The 16,091-nt window shown below is 48.2% G+C and overlaps 1 protein-coding gene across 2 annotated transcripts in view; it reads left to right on the top strand.

The window, feature by feature from the left end:
• The window catches only part of PHF2 (PHD finger protein 2), an 85,234-nt gene that overhangs the window by 66,829 nt on the left and 2,314 nt on the right, over positions 1 to 16,091 (top strand). Inside the window, exons 16-22 of one of the 2 annotated variants that reach the window (XM_054838222.1) lie at positions 245 to 423; positions 653 to 726; positions 3,117 to 3,274; positions 11,208 to 11,485; positions 12,903 to 12,998; positions 13,886 to 13,995; positions 15,174 to 15,435. In XM_054838222.1, the coding sequence (XP_054694197.1) occupies positions 245 to 423; positions 653 to 726; positions 3,117 to 3,274; positions 11,208 to 11,485; positions 12,903 to 12,998; positions 13,886 to 13,995; positions 15,174 to 15,435 (1,157 nt within the window). The remainder of the gene's footprint in view (positions 1 to 244; positions 424 to 652; positions 727 to 3,116; positions 3,275 to 11,207; positions 11,486 to 12,902; positions 12,999 to 13,885; positions 13,996 to 15,173; positions 15,436 to 16,091) is intronic. The other variant, XM_054838223.1, reaches the window with a different exon arrangement.

The following is a 16,091-nucleotide window of genomic DNA, read 5'->3' as shown; positions in this document are numbered from 1 at the left end:
ACCTTGAGATAGCTTTAAATAATATAGTGCTTACTTGTTGACATCATATCTTGAGATATAAATTGTAGGTACAGAAATGTGTTTATAAAATTATTTGAATTGCTGTGGCACCTCTGAAAGTATTCAAGTTGACTGAGATTTCTACGTAAAGATACTCATTGTCTTCCCCTATGTCAATCTGCAAAATGTTTACCAATCAGAGTACTGTTACTGATTTGTAATTTTTTTTTTTTTTTTTTTTTAGTTCAAAGGGAGTCAAAACCCAGCTGAATACCAGTGTGTTTGGGTCACTGCAGAATTTTAAAGAAGATAAAGCAAAACCTGTACGAGATGAATATGAATACGTGTCAGATGATGGTGAACTAAAAATTGATGAGTTTCCAATTAGAAGGAAGAAAAACACTACAAAAAGAGAACTGCCCTGTAAGAATATTTCCTGTTTTGTCTGTATCTGCACAACAAAGTCTTGTGTGCTGATTGTCCAAAATTAGTCTTTAAGATTGATGTGATTTATAATAAAGCAAGCCATGTCTTAACTGTCAGTCAAATATAAATGGATCTGAATTGCTTTAGAAGTTATGGCTTAGGAGTGCTAGCTTGTGAAGGGAAAAGAACTTTCATGACTTTGTTTTTCTTTTTTTTTTTAATTCAGTTTTATCAGATAAAAAAGACACTCTGCAGCACACTCCTGTTAAGAAGCCAAAGGTGGAGTCGGTATCATACAAGGTATGTTTATTGTACCTGTCGCACGCAAGCACCCGTTGTATGTCTCTAACAGTATGTGTGACGACAGCAGCAAAGCCTTCTTACAGGCACTTTTCACATCCTCTCCTTCCTTCTGCACTCCCAGTCTGCCCAGAACAGGTAGCATTCATTGCGGGCATGAAGCATAATTTGGTGCAGTGGCTCGAACAGCTTCTGCGTGATCAGGCCTGATGGGAACTGTGACAGTTGTACAAGAACAGGAGCAAGCCGTAAGAAGGAATAGGAAGGGTCAGGAGGCGTTTTCTGTTGTACCTGGCTTGATGTCACGTTACCACAGGCACAGGGGTCTGTCCCAAGCTGTGCTCCCAGCCTGTCTGTCCCCCCATTTCCATGTGCTTTGAACACTGGCTGTCAAATTTCATAGAATCATGGAATCCTAGAATGGTTTGGGTTGGAAGGGACCTTAAAGCCCATCTAGTCCAACCCCCTGCCATGGGCAGGGACACCCTCCACTAGCCCAGGTTGCCCAAAGCCCCATCCAACCTGGCCTTCAACACTGCCAGGGAGCCAGGGGCAGCCACAGCTTCTCTGGGCAACCTGTGCCAGGGCCTCAGCACCCTCACAGGGAAGAATTTCCTCCTCAGATCTCATCTCCATCTCCCCTCCTTCAGCTTCAGGCCATTCCCCCTTGTCCTGTCACTCCCTGCCCTTGTCACCAGCCCCTCTCCAGTTTTCCTGGAGCCCCCGCAGGGACTGGAAGGGGCTCTAAGGTCTCCCTGGAGCCTTCTCTTCTCCAGGCTGAACCACCCCAACTCTCTCAGCCTGTCTCCATAGCAGAGGTGCTCCAGCCCTCAGATCATCTCTGTGGCCTCCTCTGGACTCGCTCCAACAGCTCCATGTCTGTCTTGTCCTGGGGACCCCCGAGCTGGACGCAGCACTGCAGGGGAGGGTCTCACCAGAGCGGAATAGAGGGGCAGAATCCCCTCCCTCGACCTGCTGGTCACGCTGCTGGACACACAGCCCAGGACACGGTTGCCGGCTCATGTTGAGCTTCTCATCAGTCAACACCCCCAAGTCCTTCTCCTCATGGATTGAACATTTTCCATGTTCATGTTTGACAGATGAAACTCTGAGTAATGCTAATACAATAGAACTCACGTCATTTGGCGTTTCACATTACTAGAAGCCCTTAGTACCTCTTATGTAGCAACTAAAGGTTTGTTTGCTATCGCTTGGCAGGGTCTCCCTCTGCCCATTGTGGACTTCCAGCTAGAATGCCCTTGACTCAGCGTGATACTGTAGTGTGTCCCTAACCTGAGGCAGTGCCCGTGTGCTGGTTGATAGCTAACCTTCAGAGAGCTGAACAGCACAGGCAGAAGTTTGCTCTGTGCCAGCATTGAAGGTCAACGCTGGAAAAAAATGACATTAAATGATGTTAAAATTAAATGTTTTGCCAAACTGTGGTTAATACAAATTCATATTATAATATCTGAATTAGAAAAAGTAGAATAGCTTGTTAACACAGAACTGTAGGTGACTGAAATGTTTGGCTCTAAGAACTAAGGGATCTTTTTCATCCTGGTTTGGCTCCGGGATATTCAGGAGCAAGTGCAGAGCTCCTTGCCTCAGGCGGTAGCTGACGTCTGGAGAGCAGTGCCCAGGGAAGAGGGGAAACAGGCTGGTATCTCACTGTGCAGGAGCGTAGGGAGAGCAGTATTTGGCAATCTAAGCAGTAAGGGCTGGGACTTCAGAGGCTTGAAAGCAGGGCAGGAGAGGGGAGAAGAGTCGGCTTATTGTACTCTAGACCACAGTGTGTAGAGATACCAGCCCTGGAAAGATCGTTAGATGCAGGTAGCTTCCTTCCGCAGCCTCGGATGCTACTGTTCATACATGTCTATCCCATTCCTCTGTCAGATCTTCCTGTTCTCTTGCGGTTGGGATGGCAGAAGTGGGTCTGTCGCTGTGTCAGAACTGGCTGTGTTAATAGTCTTACAAGCTACAGACCTGCGCCCTGATGCGTGTCTGGGCTGACAAAGCCATGGCCACACGTACGCTTCTTTTGCTAAATGGGTCAAGGTCTCGAGAGCAGGAGCAGGGGCTGAGGAGGCAACATGGCACCTGGAAGCACCGCTGTTCTAGTGGTTTCATCCCTTGCGCAGGATCAGATCTCAAAGCTGGTTCTTCAGCGTCGGAAGGGGAAAGAAAACCCCACCATGCCTACAGGCTGCAGGCAAACAGACTTTTACTGTGTACCTCGGTTTGGGTTGGGTTTCTTATTTAATGAAAGCAAATTACAAATGCTAGCTTTGTGTCTTTGGAGGAGCAGCAGGCTGCAAAAAATCACCGCGTTGTTCTTGTTGACTAACTTAGTGAGTTTCTGGGTTTTTTGAGCCATTTCCTTGTTTTTGCAGAGTGATGACTCGTCAGATGAAGATTTGCTTCACATTGACACAGAGGCAAAGCCAGGGCGCAATTCCAAAGTAAAGAAAGAGAGCGGAAGTTCAGCAGGAATTCTTGATCTTTTGCAGGCAAGCAAGGAAGTCGGGGGTTTAGAGTATAACACCAACAGGTATGCACCAAGGGGTGTTTTTTCCTCTTACCCATAAACAAAAATTGCTCTTTTGTGGTTGTGTGAGTGAGAGAGAGAATGATTTTTGCAGCACAGTAACTGCTTTTTCTCCAGTAAGCAAATTCTTCCTTTATCCTGTGATCTGGAGGGAGAGGTCGGAAAGTGTGTGGGAAAGATTTTGGTAGTGTAATTTAAACAAATAGAGGCATTTCACATCTGTAAATGCTGAACATCCATTTTAGCAATAATACTATAACAGGTGAATCATTCAAAAGGGAGAGCTCAGTGAATGCAGCTTGAGGGCATGAATAATGTTTTTTAATGTAGTAATAATATAATAATCTAAATGACCAGCATTCGTTTCATAAAGCATTGTAAGGTGCGGCACAGTTCCCCAAATATTGAGTGTTTGAAAGAAGAAAATAGGAAGCTGTCTACCTTCCTGCCATCATTTTTCTCCCCACCAAAATGCATGGCTTGGAAAAAACTAAACTCTTTCATGGGTATTTCTATACCTAAAATGGAAGCGCTTGCCTGGGCTTGTGTTCCATATGGGACCACTATAGGTGGGCACTGAAGTCGACACTGGATGTTATGGAATATGGTTAATAAAGTACAGCACTAGATCTTTTGGTAATCCAAACAATGAGCAGTGAAAAGGAATGCAAAATCGGAAAATGGGGTTCCCAGGCTCAAACTCCTTGTCTGGAACAAGGGTTTTGTTTGGGCCCATCTCAAAATGAGCGTATGGATTCACTACCTCCACTCTGTACAGGCCAAGTCTGACCTTAAACTACTGATAGAGCAATTAGGCAACAGAAGTATGCGTGTCGTTCCGAAAGAAGCTAGTAGGACTCTTCACCTATGGAAATGTCTTGCTTAACTCAAGCCTGAGGAACAAATCCCCGGGAAGGGGTTTTGGGAACATCAACTGAGTTTCTGGCTTCCGTGCGCAGGATGGCACTGCAGACATGAGCTGCTCCCTCTTACGTGCTCCCTAGCAGTCTGCTGATTACGTAGGTCTTTGCTGCTGCAGTCTTAACGGAAGGATTTGTCCCGTCTGTACAAACCCAGAGGTATTCACCTAAGCAGGCTCCACTGCTCCACAGCGACCACAGCCTTGGTGCTTTTGGAAGCTGGGGGCTGTTTGTAAGTTGCTGGCACAAGTTTCTAGCCTCTAAATATGCCCGCTGCGCAAACAAAGGAATCGTCCTCTGAAAGGTGAGAATGGCAGGCCAGGTGGCAATACGGGAAATGAGGTGAAATGTGCGGTAAGGCTATTCTTGTTTGGCATTTTAGTAAGCCAGCTCCATCTCCGCTCTGCCTTCATTTGAAAACCACCTCCACCAGGCACGACGTGTGGTTCTCCAGGCTGGCTGCTTGAAGCAGCGTTTTTCCTACTCAAGATTCAGATAACAGACGTCGCCTGGAAGCAAGAGGTGTGTTGTGCCATTTTATACGCGCAAAGCAGCAAAACCAATCTGCTTGGAGTAGTAAAGCCAGATACCACATTCAGTGGCTGCAGGGGTACCCCAACAGCATCTTTTTCCTCCCTGCTTTCACTGGCTCTGCCTTGGTTGTACAAAGCCACAGAGCCTGTGCAGGAGGTAGCAGTAGCTGTAGGAGTGCTCCGGGAGTTGAGAACAGGCTGGACAAAGAGAAACCGGTGCTGTCCTTCTACCCCCTGCTCTGCCCTCGCTGCGCTGGGTGTGCGGGACCCAGGAAAAGTGCAGCCTGCACATTTGAAAGGACCTGTTAAAGGGGAATGAGAAGGTCCCCTCGGAGAGGAAGATGTTATCTGAAGCTGGGGAAGATTGGAAGTTAAAAGCTATAGCTGAGAATTCCAAAAGGTATGCATTGTGGTCAAAGGGGAACATATGGAATAAGTTACCAAGGGAAATCATAGAAGCAAATTTTATCAGTGAGTTTTAAAAAAAAAAAAAAGAGCTTTTTGATGCTGAGAGAGAAAATGGAATTTTTTAAGGTTTGCAGTGCAGTGACAGAGCTACAGAGAAATCTAAAGCATCTTCTGGTTCATCCTTCCTCAATTTGTTAGGCAATTGTCTCTTTCACAGCTTAGATGGTTGCAAGAGATTAAAGCATTTTATATAGACTGGCTTCATGCAGGGTACATCAGTTGCGCAGTACCAGGCAGCTCTGTGAGACAGGCTTGCCTTTGTGCCTCGACGTTTAGGGTTTATTACTTGCTGCAGCACAGTGACAGGGATCCTCATCGCTGCTGAGCAGAGGGGGGTGTGTGCAGTCTCCTCTGTGAGTTCTCTGTTCATTCCTGATGGGGGTGAAAAAAGCCAATATTTGTAAATCACCTAACATAGTCACTACATATCCTTAGAAGGCTTATCTTGACAAGGCTGCTATTCCTAGGGAAGAGATCTAATCTTGGTTTAGTCCTGGTTTTCCTCCATTACTGCCTTCCCCCTAGCAAGCAGTGGTCGATCAAACCGCCAGCCCCCTCCTGTGATTGCGGAGGGTATGGGGAGAGGTACCGGTGTGTCTGCAGCTCCCAGGAAGTGTCGTGGGCTTTGCTGTCTGGGTTCAAGTGGGTCAGTGGTTCTAGATTTTCCTGATCTCTTGAGATTTGGCCCCATCTCTGTGTCTGCTCTTCAAAGGACATAATCGCATTGGCACTTGTCTCTTTGGCTGTTCCTGTGAATTCCTTTTCCATTCTGTGTTATGGTACATAATGGAACTAGTGTTTATGTCGAATTTATGCTTACATTTTGGCAGGTAGTTAGGTGTATCTAACTCTGGGAGTAAAGTTGCCAGTGTAATATGACTCCCATGCTTGGAATTTGGTATAAAATAAGAAAACTTGTGAACCATTGCAAGAATTAAAAGAAATCTGCCTTGGTGATGTTTACACTACCAGCCATTTATAACATGGTTTGCTGCCTGCTTAACGATGTGCAGCAATGCAGGGATAAGCGGAAAAAACAGGTTAAAGAAATGGTCCTCAAAGATTCTCTGTGTTGCTTGGGAGGTGTCTTCTGCTGCCTGCGATGGGTTAACACTGCCTCTCAGTACCGGAGCAAGGCTCGGGCTTTTCATGTTCCCTCCCTCCCGCCTGGGCTCTGTACCCAGCGCATTTGTAGACTTTGCGGTTTCCGAAATCAAAGTCGCAAACGCAGTCACGTAACTAAACTCTGCATGAATTGCTCCGCTGTGTGTGGTAGTTTAGTGGGAGTGCGTCGTATCAATTTTGGCTCTTGTATAAACAATTAGGCTTTGGCAGTGTGTGTTGCTGCTTGATTGAAAAAAGCTCCCAATAAATGAAATTACTATGTTTCATTTCATAATTACACTAGGCTTTTTAAATGGCCATAACGTGCTTTTTTTTTTTTTTAAATGGAAGAAACATGATACACAAACATACTGTGTCACAACATAATGCCAGTGCGGTCATGTCTGACTCTCAGGAACAATTTCCATCTTTGTCTGCTTGTAAGGCAGATGAAGGGTAGGCATATGTACGCATTTATATATATACATACCTATATGTGTATGTATGTTTTGGATACTGCACGTAGCAGTAGTGCACATGGGTCTGTGTGGAATCTCCTTTGCTCACAGTGGTCTGTGCAGATGAGAGCCAGCTCTGAGGTGGGAAGCGTGGAACCCTGTCAGACCAGCACCAAAGCTGCTGAACCCCAGCAGTAACTTAGGAATTTTTTGTGATAACGACCTTATCTGAACTGTGTGAAACTTTATTCTGTAAAATATTAGACTGTCATTCGCAGCTGACTGAAGAAATGCCCTGATGGCATTGCCTCGGGTGCTCCAGAGAGCTGCATCTCCTGTACGTGGGTTGGTGGTAGCAAGGTGGGGAGAGATGGTGAGCGAGGTCCTGCAGAAAGGCTGAAACAGTCTGAAATAACCGAAACGGAACTGGGAAGGGACTGGTAGTCACATGATCTTGAACTGAGCAAAATTATTTGTTGTTTCCAGGTCTGATTCAAAAATTGAAAGTAATACTGGTTTTGTACTTGAAATTATTTGAGTTCCATAGTTTTATATAACTGTCACTTCTCCAAAATATTGGTAAGTCGTTACTGCCATGGCTCCGCTTCTTCTTTGTGGTCCATGTACATTTGGCCACAGGTAGGGTGAGGGGAAACGCAGAAATGACAGGGCAATACTATCACAGAGCGAGGCTGGTGATTTATTGCCTTCCCCTTACGTGCACAGCTGTTCCGCAGTGGGTTTTGGTGAAGTATTCCAGACTAACGGCAGTTGGAAGGGACCTTGGGAAGTCACCTAAAGTCTGACCCAGTTGTTCAGGGCGTTACCCCAGTGAGTTTGAAATGTATTAGGGATGGGGATTCTGCAGCCGCTCTGCGTGAGCTGCTCGGCCACCCTCGGTATGGACCTTTTCCTCTTTTGTCGGGTTGGGATCTCTTCTGCGGCAGCTTGTGCCCACTGCCTTTCATCCTGTTGGTGCTTTCCACCTCCAGGAAGGGTCCGTCTCTGTCTTCTTTGTAACCCCAGGAGATGGTTCTTGTTTCAAGTTAGTTCTTATTTCCATTTAGAAAATGTGCAGTGGTTTCTGTGACTTTCCTTTGCCCTTATCTATTTTTCCCTTAATCTTAAGATGAAACTGAGTGATAGTTATTCAGTGGCGAGGTGAGACTTAATGTCTCTCACCTTCCCCTTGCTCTTAGGTGCCTTCAGCCATCTGTGCAGGCAGCATGGAGAATGGAGAAGAGGCCACCCCTCAATGAGTACTATTGTGCTGAAATTAATAAATTCAGTTTCTGAATATGAGGATCTGGGTGAAAGGCTCGGTAATTGCTTGTGAGAGGAAGGAGAGATCTGCCTAGAGATATTGAACCCTGAGAGAGCGATGGCAGGAGTAGAATTGGTTGTGAAAAGTGAGGCACGGGCTCCCCGCATAATATCCTCTCCTGGCTCCAGGGCCTTGGGACGGTTCCTGCGCCCAGGCAGCACAGGGGCCAGCCTCGACTAAGGAGGTAAAGCCTTAGCCTGTCCGTGCCGAACTGTGCGTATTCGTGCCACGATCACAGCTGTCTGCCTATCGCCACCCGCTCTGGAACGTGCTGTCAGGGAAAGGATGCTCTTGTCAAGTCCAGGAGGGTAACGCAGGCAATGCGAAAGCCCCAAAACGTAGCCTGAAGGGATGCTTTGTGCTCCTCCCTGGTGAAGATACTGCTGGCAATGGCAAGCTGTTCTGGGACACTGAGGCCCCGAGGCTTAGACCCAACCCAACACATAGTCGCAGAGAGCGCTGTGTGTAGGGCACAAAGCCATCTGTGCCGTACAGACCCAGGTCTTCCTCCTCGGGTTCCCACTGAGACGAGTTGCCCTTCCCTGCTCCTGATCGCACTGTCCCAACCAGCGCTGCAGGCTGGTCAGCCCTTGGGGGGATTTTATTGGGGATGAGATTTAACAGCAACTTGTCCCTTCTGTTACGGTGCTTCTCTGTTAATAATGTGAAAACGCGCTGCCAGTTTCAGCTCTCAGGAGCAGCAGCAGAAGGGCAGTTGCTGGTGATGACGATGCACGTGGCTCGTTAGCAGGCTCGTGGGCTCAGGCTGCTCGGGGAGGGCGCAAGCTCGGCTGTCGGGCTCCGTACGGGCTCAGTGTGGGCTCTGGCTGGGAGCTGGGCCTGCAGACCTGACTCATCCTCCACAGCCCAGCCCTGAGGGTCGTTCAGGAGGCCACCGTGCTGCTTTGGCCATGCCTTTGTGGGCATCTGAGTGGTTCTTTTGCCTGTGGGCCATGCGGCGTGTGCACCGGCGCTTACCGCATGGTGCTGGGTGTTGCAGGGGAAGCTGGCAGTTGCAGGGTGGACCTCTTCCAGTTCCTGCATGATAAACAGCTGAAAATCACCAGGTGCTTGCTAGGCAGCAAACGGTTATTGCAGTAAACTAATCTCTCGATCATGTGTCCTTGTCTTTACTAGAGTAAAAGGAGGCAATAAAATCCCAAAAAGGGAGGCTCTACAAAAATGCTGAAGTGGAGCCCACTGCAAAAGGCACAAGCTGCTACCGGTCAGTTTGTTAAAGCGCCCTTTTCTCTGTTCAGCCACAGCATCACTTTTTAGCTTGAGGAAAGGAAAGCAAGGCTGCTGGGATTTGCAGAGCAGCGGCAGGGTCTGTGCTATCGCCCAGCGTCACCTCGCTGTGTGTTCGAAGGGCCTTGCCAGCCAGCTGCTGGGAAGGGAGCACGGGGGCGGAAGCACGCTGGCACACTTAAAGTGTTTTGGAAGTCATAGTTGTAACTCCCAGCTAGTTTACTTTCATAAATTTTTTTTTTAAAAAAAATCATTGCTGAAGCAACAGAAAGGGGATATGGCCTTCCAGAACTTAAAAATTGCTTCCTGATTCTTCTTGATTTTTTTTTTGGCTGAAATACCTCTAATGGAAGTACTTGCAAGCACATGCCCTAATGAGAAACACTTTGCCCGTGTGCAGCTCTGCCTCTTTGAGACATTTCACCCACACATTCAGGTTGTGGTTTGACTCTCAGAACCACTGGTTTTGATCATATTCCACAATTTATTTGTTGAAGCTTGTGTTGCTTAAGGCAGTTCCTCTCTGATTTGCCCATTTAGTGGTCAGTGTTTGATGGTCTGTTTGCAGTGTTTCGAAGTCCGGTGTTTGCAAAAACATTTGGGGAAAAAATTGAGAGCAAATATGTTAAGTTTTTATAGATGGTGCAAAATATGTCTTTGACAGGGAGAAGGCTAAGGCTTCTGGCGTGATAATGAGGGATTAAAATGTCTCTTTCCTAAATAAGTTTTTCAATGTTCTTCTATTCAGTGAGTTGCTAGCTGCTAACACCAGCCTTAACTCATTTTCAGGATTATTTATAAATGCAATTAATGCCCAGAAACTCTCATTATACCTTGTATGTTACTCTATCCGGAGTCCTGTAATGGTTTAAAGTGCATTAAATTAAGATCAAATAAGAGAAAGCAATGTGGTACTGCTAATTTACTTGGGGAGTGCTGTGTGTTAGTGGCTTCTATTGCATAACTGTTAAAAAAATCATTACCACAGCAAGTTTTTTTGCATTTCACTATTTGCCCAGACTCCAAAGTTCTGAAAATATTTGCTGATGTGTTCTGCCTGTTGCAGAATTAGTGTCTGGTGCTCTCTGATGAGATTATCATTAATCTACATTTTTCCATACTGTGGGGAGCGTGCTTTCCCACCTCACTAAGCGTGCACACCAGTCAGAATTTACACATCTGTTCACCTCAGCCTACCCTGAAGGAATGTAGTTCTTTGCGTAGTAGATGTGCCGTGCCTGTTGATAACTGGCAAAAGATGCCAAAAACCAAGGTTTCCACCCACCCTGTAGTTCATCCATCCGGTCTGTATCTCTCCAGCATCTCCCATAATCAACCCATCCCACGTGCACACCAGAAAACCCTCCCAATGCACTGCAGAAATCTCCTGCGTTGCTGTGCCCTACCAGGTTGCTCTTCCGGCAGATCCTGGAGTGGTGACAGTCCCCAGTGAGAACTGTGGCCTGTGACGGTGGGCTTCCAGTCGTTCAAATTCTTGCTCTGCTTACTTGGCAGTATGTAGCAGAAGCCCACCACAACATCCCTCTCCACCCATAAGCCCTCAGAGTTGGTAGTAGAGACGCTGCGTTGTTGGGAATGTTGTTACGGGCTTTGAAAAGTGACCTGAGCCCCGTCCTCGTGCCCATCACACCCCCAGCCTCGCAGCGCGCGGCTTCCTGACTTCTGGGGCAGCAACCCCAAATCTGCTGTGCTGTCTGCGATACTGCTGTTAGCGTCAAAATAACTGGTGTCACTTGAGGCAAAATGGGGAGATCTCTTCTAGCAACGCTGCGCCGTGAAAGGAGTCAGCTGTTTGAGAGGGGTTCGTGGTTTTTTCTGGAATGGCTAATAATTCCTATATTTCTTAATGTTTCCCTGCAGTCAGCCACCTGCCTCACCCAGCACGCAAGAAGCAATCCAGGGCATGCTATCGATGGCAAACCTCCAGTCGTCAGAGTCCTGCCTCCAGACGTCGTGGGGTACCAATCAGGCAAAGAATAACTCCATCTCCACACAAAACTCTAAAAAAACAGGTGGTGGCAGCAACAAAAACGCTGGCAAGCGGTTACTAAAGAAAAGCACAAAGAACAGTATTGACATCGAAGATTATGATGAAGACCAGGACCACTTAGATGCCTGTTTTAAAGATTCAGATTACGGTAAGTACAAACGAAGCAGTCTGAGCTTGTGCCTCTACATATTTGTGCATGTCTGCCAGTCCCCCCCGTGTTTCTCATGATGCGCTTGCTCGCTTTCTGTCACACTGCAATCGACTGAGTTTCGGTACGGAGCAGTGCAAATCACAAGAGGTCCGCACAGCAAAATTAAGCAAACAGTGTGTGAATGGTAGACTGACTGCAGAGCCAGTGGTGGTACGGTCATCCAGGTAGACTGTATTTGAGACACGCTTCAATCAGAAGATGTTAAGAAGCATGGAAACCCACTGAAACTGCAGCAGTCAGCCAAGAAACGGGAAACTGTCCCAGAAATGTGTGTCAGGAACTGGTACTTAGGACAGAAGTGTCCTTGTCTGCACAATAGCAATAAAACATCTAGCTAAGATGAGTGAGAAGTTGAATTTGTACTTGGAAAAGGGATCCAATGGTGCTTTGAGTGTTGGCAGAGAAAGCAAGCATCTGAAGCAGAAATGGACACAAAGCCAGTTTGCCCCACTTGTATCACTTCTGCCACAGTAATCTGCAGGAGCATTTTCAAATATGAGAAGTGAGGAACTGAAGAAAAGTAATCATGTGAAGACTGATAGGGACTGGAAAGCCTGGAGTTCCAAAGAGGGCAAGAAGCTGGTAGAGGTTTGTGCTGCGTAACAGGACAGTTTGCGTGTGTGTGTTTAAGTCTCCCTGGCAAGTGCGGCCATCGGAAATCAGCTATTATGATTGGAAAAGTGTTTGTGCCACATCTGATCAGCAGACTTCTAGTGCCAATGGCCAAATGCCGTGGTCATGCCAAAATCACCAGAGGTGTAAGCAATGGCAACTGGCAAGAAAATCAAACATATGTGGGACAAACCCACAGAAACTTCATGGTAAAGGCTGGGACTAAATTTAGACAGGTTGGTGTTTATCCCAGAGGCCTGTGAAGGGCCCTTTGGTAGAATGGTTCATGTTCATCTTCTGGATACTTGCACTGTGTCTCATTTCTTTCTGCCTGACTGTGCTGGGGTTGTAGAGGCCAGGAAGGTGTGGTGCTGATGAAGCGGTTGGCTGACCTGTCTTCAGTACCAGTCTCACTTGAGATGAAGAAACTCTTCCGGCTGTGCTGCCGCTCCACAGACAAGAGGAAGACTGATTTTTCCTGCCTAAGAAGTTTCACTGTGTATCCTAAAAGTAGCTGGTCACAGTTTAATGACAACGACTCCGAAGTGTAGTGTGCGGATGATAGCAGGAGGAATTCCCCTGAGTGTTGCAGCGGTTTTACTGCTCGGTGGTACCTCTGGGGGACCTTGCTATCCTAGCTGTGATGCCTGTAGTCACCAACGCCTGTACAGAGCAAGTGGGCCTCTATGCAGGGTAGAGCTGTTTCCTACGCTGAAACTATTGCCTTTGTTTCCTACTCTAGTTTACCCTTCTCTCGAATCAGATGAAGATAATCCAGTATTCAAATCCCGATCAAAGAAGAGGAAAAGTTCGGATGATGCCCCTTACAGTCCAACGGGTAAGTCCACGTGGTCTGTGCTGCCCAGATTCAGGCTGTCCTGCAGGTCCCTAAAAAACTTGACATTTTTCAAGGAGTGGGGAAATTGTAAGACCACAACTAGCAATTCCTTTATCAGGTGAAGGATTAATCCTTCCCAGTGCAGTGGGAGGTCATATCATGTGCTGAGACTCATGCCAACCACTGTTAGCCTTCTTCTGTCAATCCATTGGCAGGAAAAAGTCATTCCTGGGCGGGTTGTTGGTTTATTTTTCTTCACACTCTTGGCAATGGAACAATTGGTGGCCACCTTAGCAATGGGATGAGAGCGCAACCCCAGACAGCTGAATAGCCATGGCTTTTAGGTGTTGACTGTGTAAGGAGAGATAAGACAGTGTGGGAATGGTCTTCTCCAGGTTCAGCCAAAGCTGGTGGTCTGGAAGGGTGGTGGTGTTGCAGCTCAGCAGGGTGTCCTTAGACCCCTTCGATGTGGCCCACTAGCAGGGGAGTCTCCACAGCTTGCTGTGTGTGTGACAAGCAGCCCATGTCTCATTAGCCTGTGGCACTGCATGTCCACTCCCAGCTGATGGGGTGGTGAACACTGTTCATTTGGAAGTGATGCCGGAGTTGCTCATATGTGTAGGCAGAAACCTCCCGTGGCTTTGGCTCCAGGTAGCTGCCAGTGTCAGCTGTGTTACCTCTTTATTGGCAGCTTCTCCCCAAGCCACTGTGACTGGAGGCTGTCACCACCTCCTGCCTTCACACGCAGCCTGGGGAAGGAAGGGCAGAGGCTGCAGCACCCCTGGCCCTCCCTGCCTGGGAGGGCAGACCCCCGCTGCCCAGTGTGTGGTTATGCTGCTCGCATGGGCACGTTCTGCACGTCTCACCTGCATCTGCTTTTTTTGTAGCACGAGTCGGCCCCTCAGTGCCTCGACAAGACAGACCGGTGCGAGAGGGCACGAGAGTCGCCTCCATTGAAACTGGACTCGCCGCCGCTGCCGCGAAGTTGTCACAGCAGGTGAGGTTGCTTGAGAAGTAGTAGCTGCCAGGAAATGAAAGCCCTCTCCCCAGCAGCAGAGTCATGCCCAAATAGCAGTGTGGTGCCAGTCCTCCTCAGTGTTTATTCACGCTCAGCAGTCTCGGGGAAATAAATGGGATGAGAGTCCAATACCTGACAACACCGCGGAGCAGGCGATGTATCGGGAGTGTAGAGAAGTGTGAGCGAGCGAGCATAGCTACCAGGCTAAGACAGACGGAGGCTGCCCGAAAGGAGTGTGCGTGAACCACGGATTGATGTGTGTTTGAGAGTCTGGCTGGTGTGATTGCCTTGTCTGTGGAAATCGGCTGCTGGGAAGCGTAACGATTTACTGCCAAAGATTTGGTGAACCGTGGGTAATTATGGGTCAGTTTAGCAAAGATATTGAGGCACTTTGGGCGTTGATAAGCGTCCGATCTCTGGACAGGTCAGATGATAGGTGCCGAGCACCTAATGCACATAGGCCCCATGAGGCACAAAGGTGACAAGGTCTGCTGGAGCAAGGTTGGCGAGACACCTTGGTGAGTTGCTGGAGATGCAGGTTTTGGTGGCATTGGGCTTCTGCGATGTGTATTGTTGAGCAGAAGAGCTCTAAGAATGGTAGGAAGGTTTCATCAGGAAGCGGATTGAAAGTAGGCAAGGGAAACAGGATGGCGACAGACCGCTGTTCTCATGGTATGTATGTGTTAAGAGCAGCTGCGGGTCGAGAGATAATGTGTGTGTCCTAGCAGGAAGCAGAGTCTGTGAATCAGTGGGATGTTTAATATCCTCCGTGCTATTGTGAAAGTGTATGAAGATACCTGAAGATAGGAGGTGCCAGTTTTTGTGGAACATCAAAAGGTTTGTTCATGCAAAACCACGCTGGTCTCCCAAGGCAGGGTCCTTTTGGTCCTAGCTGGCTCCCGCTCGCCGCAGTGTACGCAGAGTTAACAAACACGGAGGTTCTGCACAAAGCGCATACATAGATGCAAGAAAGGCAAACGTGCGTGTGCAGCAGAGAGCTCTGAGCGAGATGGTATCGGAACAGAGCCCGAGCAGTTTGTACATGGCAAACTTCGTGGGTTTTCATTGTATCAGGACCCTAAGCAACGCCGCCGGCCCTTGCCGTAGCTAAAGGTCTTCTGGGGATTAATCTGAGCTTCATGTTTGTCATTTTAAAGGAGGAACAAAAAGGCAAGAAGAAAAAAAATACCAAAAAGAAGCTGTCAACCAACAACGCGAACAAACCGGCTCAGGAAGGCAGCTCGCCAGAGCCGAAGCTGGAGTCACATGCCAGCAGCCTCACAGATCACGAGTACACCGCAGGGGCCAGCACCTTTGGGGTCGCCCAGCCTAACAGGGGATCGCAGCCGATGGCACCCGGTGTTTTCCTCACACAGAGGAGACCCTCTTCATCCTCGCAGAACAATGCCTCCGCCAAAGGTACCAGGAAACGCCTGGGGTTATGCTGTAGGAATGGGGAAGGGTGAGTTGGTCATGTAATCCATGCCTTTTGCAGGGCCCTCACATGCTGTGTCCCTCTTGGGTACGTAGAAGTGCTTCAGCAGGTCAGGTCTGGTCGGAGATAGGGCCCGTGGCCTGGGCTGTCTTGGCCCTGCGGGCCCAAATACGCGTTTGGTGCTGGGCTGTTGCAGGGTGTGAGGCATCCCATGCTGGGAAGTACTCCTGAGCGTGCCCCGAGGTCCTGAGGAACACCTGCAGCGGTCACATCGCAGTCCAGCCTGCCTGGTGAAGCCCTGTCCAGGGGAAGATGCATCCATGAAGGCTGTTCTGCCCAGGGCTAGGTCAGGCTCTGCTGTGGTTGGGTGGTGTTTGTACACCAGTACCTGTGCTGACACGTACGTGAGGACATCCTACCCAGCGAGCGTAGCGCAGTGCAAATCTGCAAACCTCTCTTGAGAGTTGCCGCAAGGGAGCAGAGGAATGTCAAACCTCGGGAGTAACACAGCTACACAACCAAAGCCAAGAGAGAGGAAGAGGTCGCTTGTTGTCTGCTGTAGGGAAAGTGTTACAAAGCTGAGGCTGTCCTGGAGTCCTGGGCTAGGACCTCCTATTCTCTGCTTGAACTTTGCTCAGAG

This window comes from Grus americana, chromosome 11, assembly GCF_028858705.1.
Source record: "Grus americana isolate bGruAme1 chromosome 11, bGruAme1.mat, whole genome shotgun sequence".
In the NCBI taxonomy this organism is placed as follows: Eukaryota; Metazoa; Chordata; class Aves; order Gruiformes; family Gruidae; genus Grus; species Grus americana.
The sequence above is the reverse complement of the archived record's forward strand: the minus strand, read 5'-3'. Positions and strand labels throughout refer to the sequence as shown.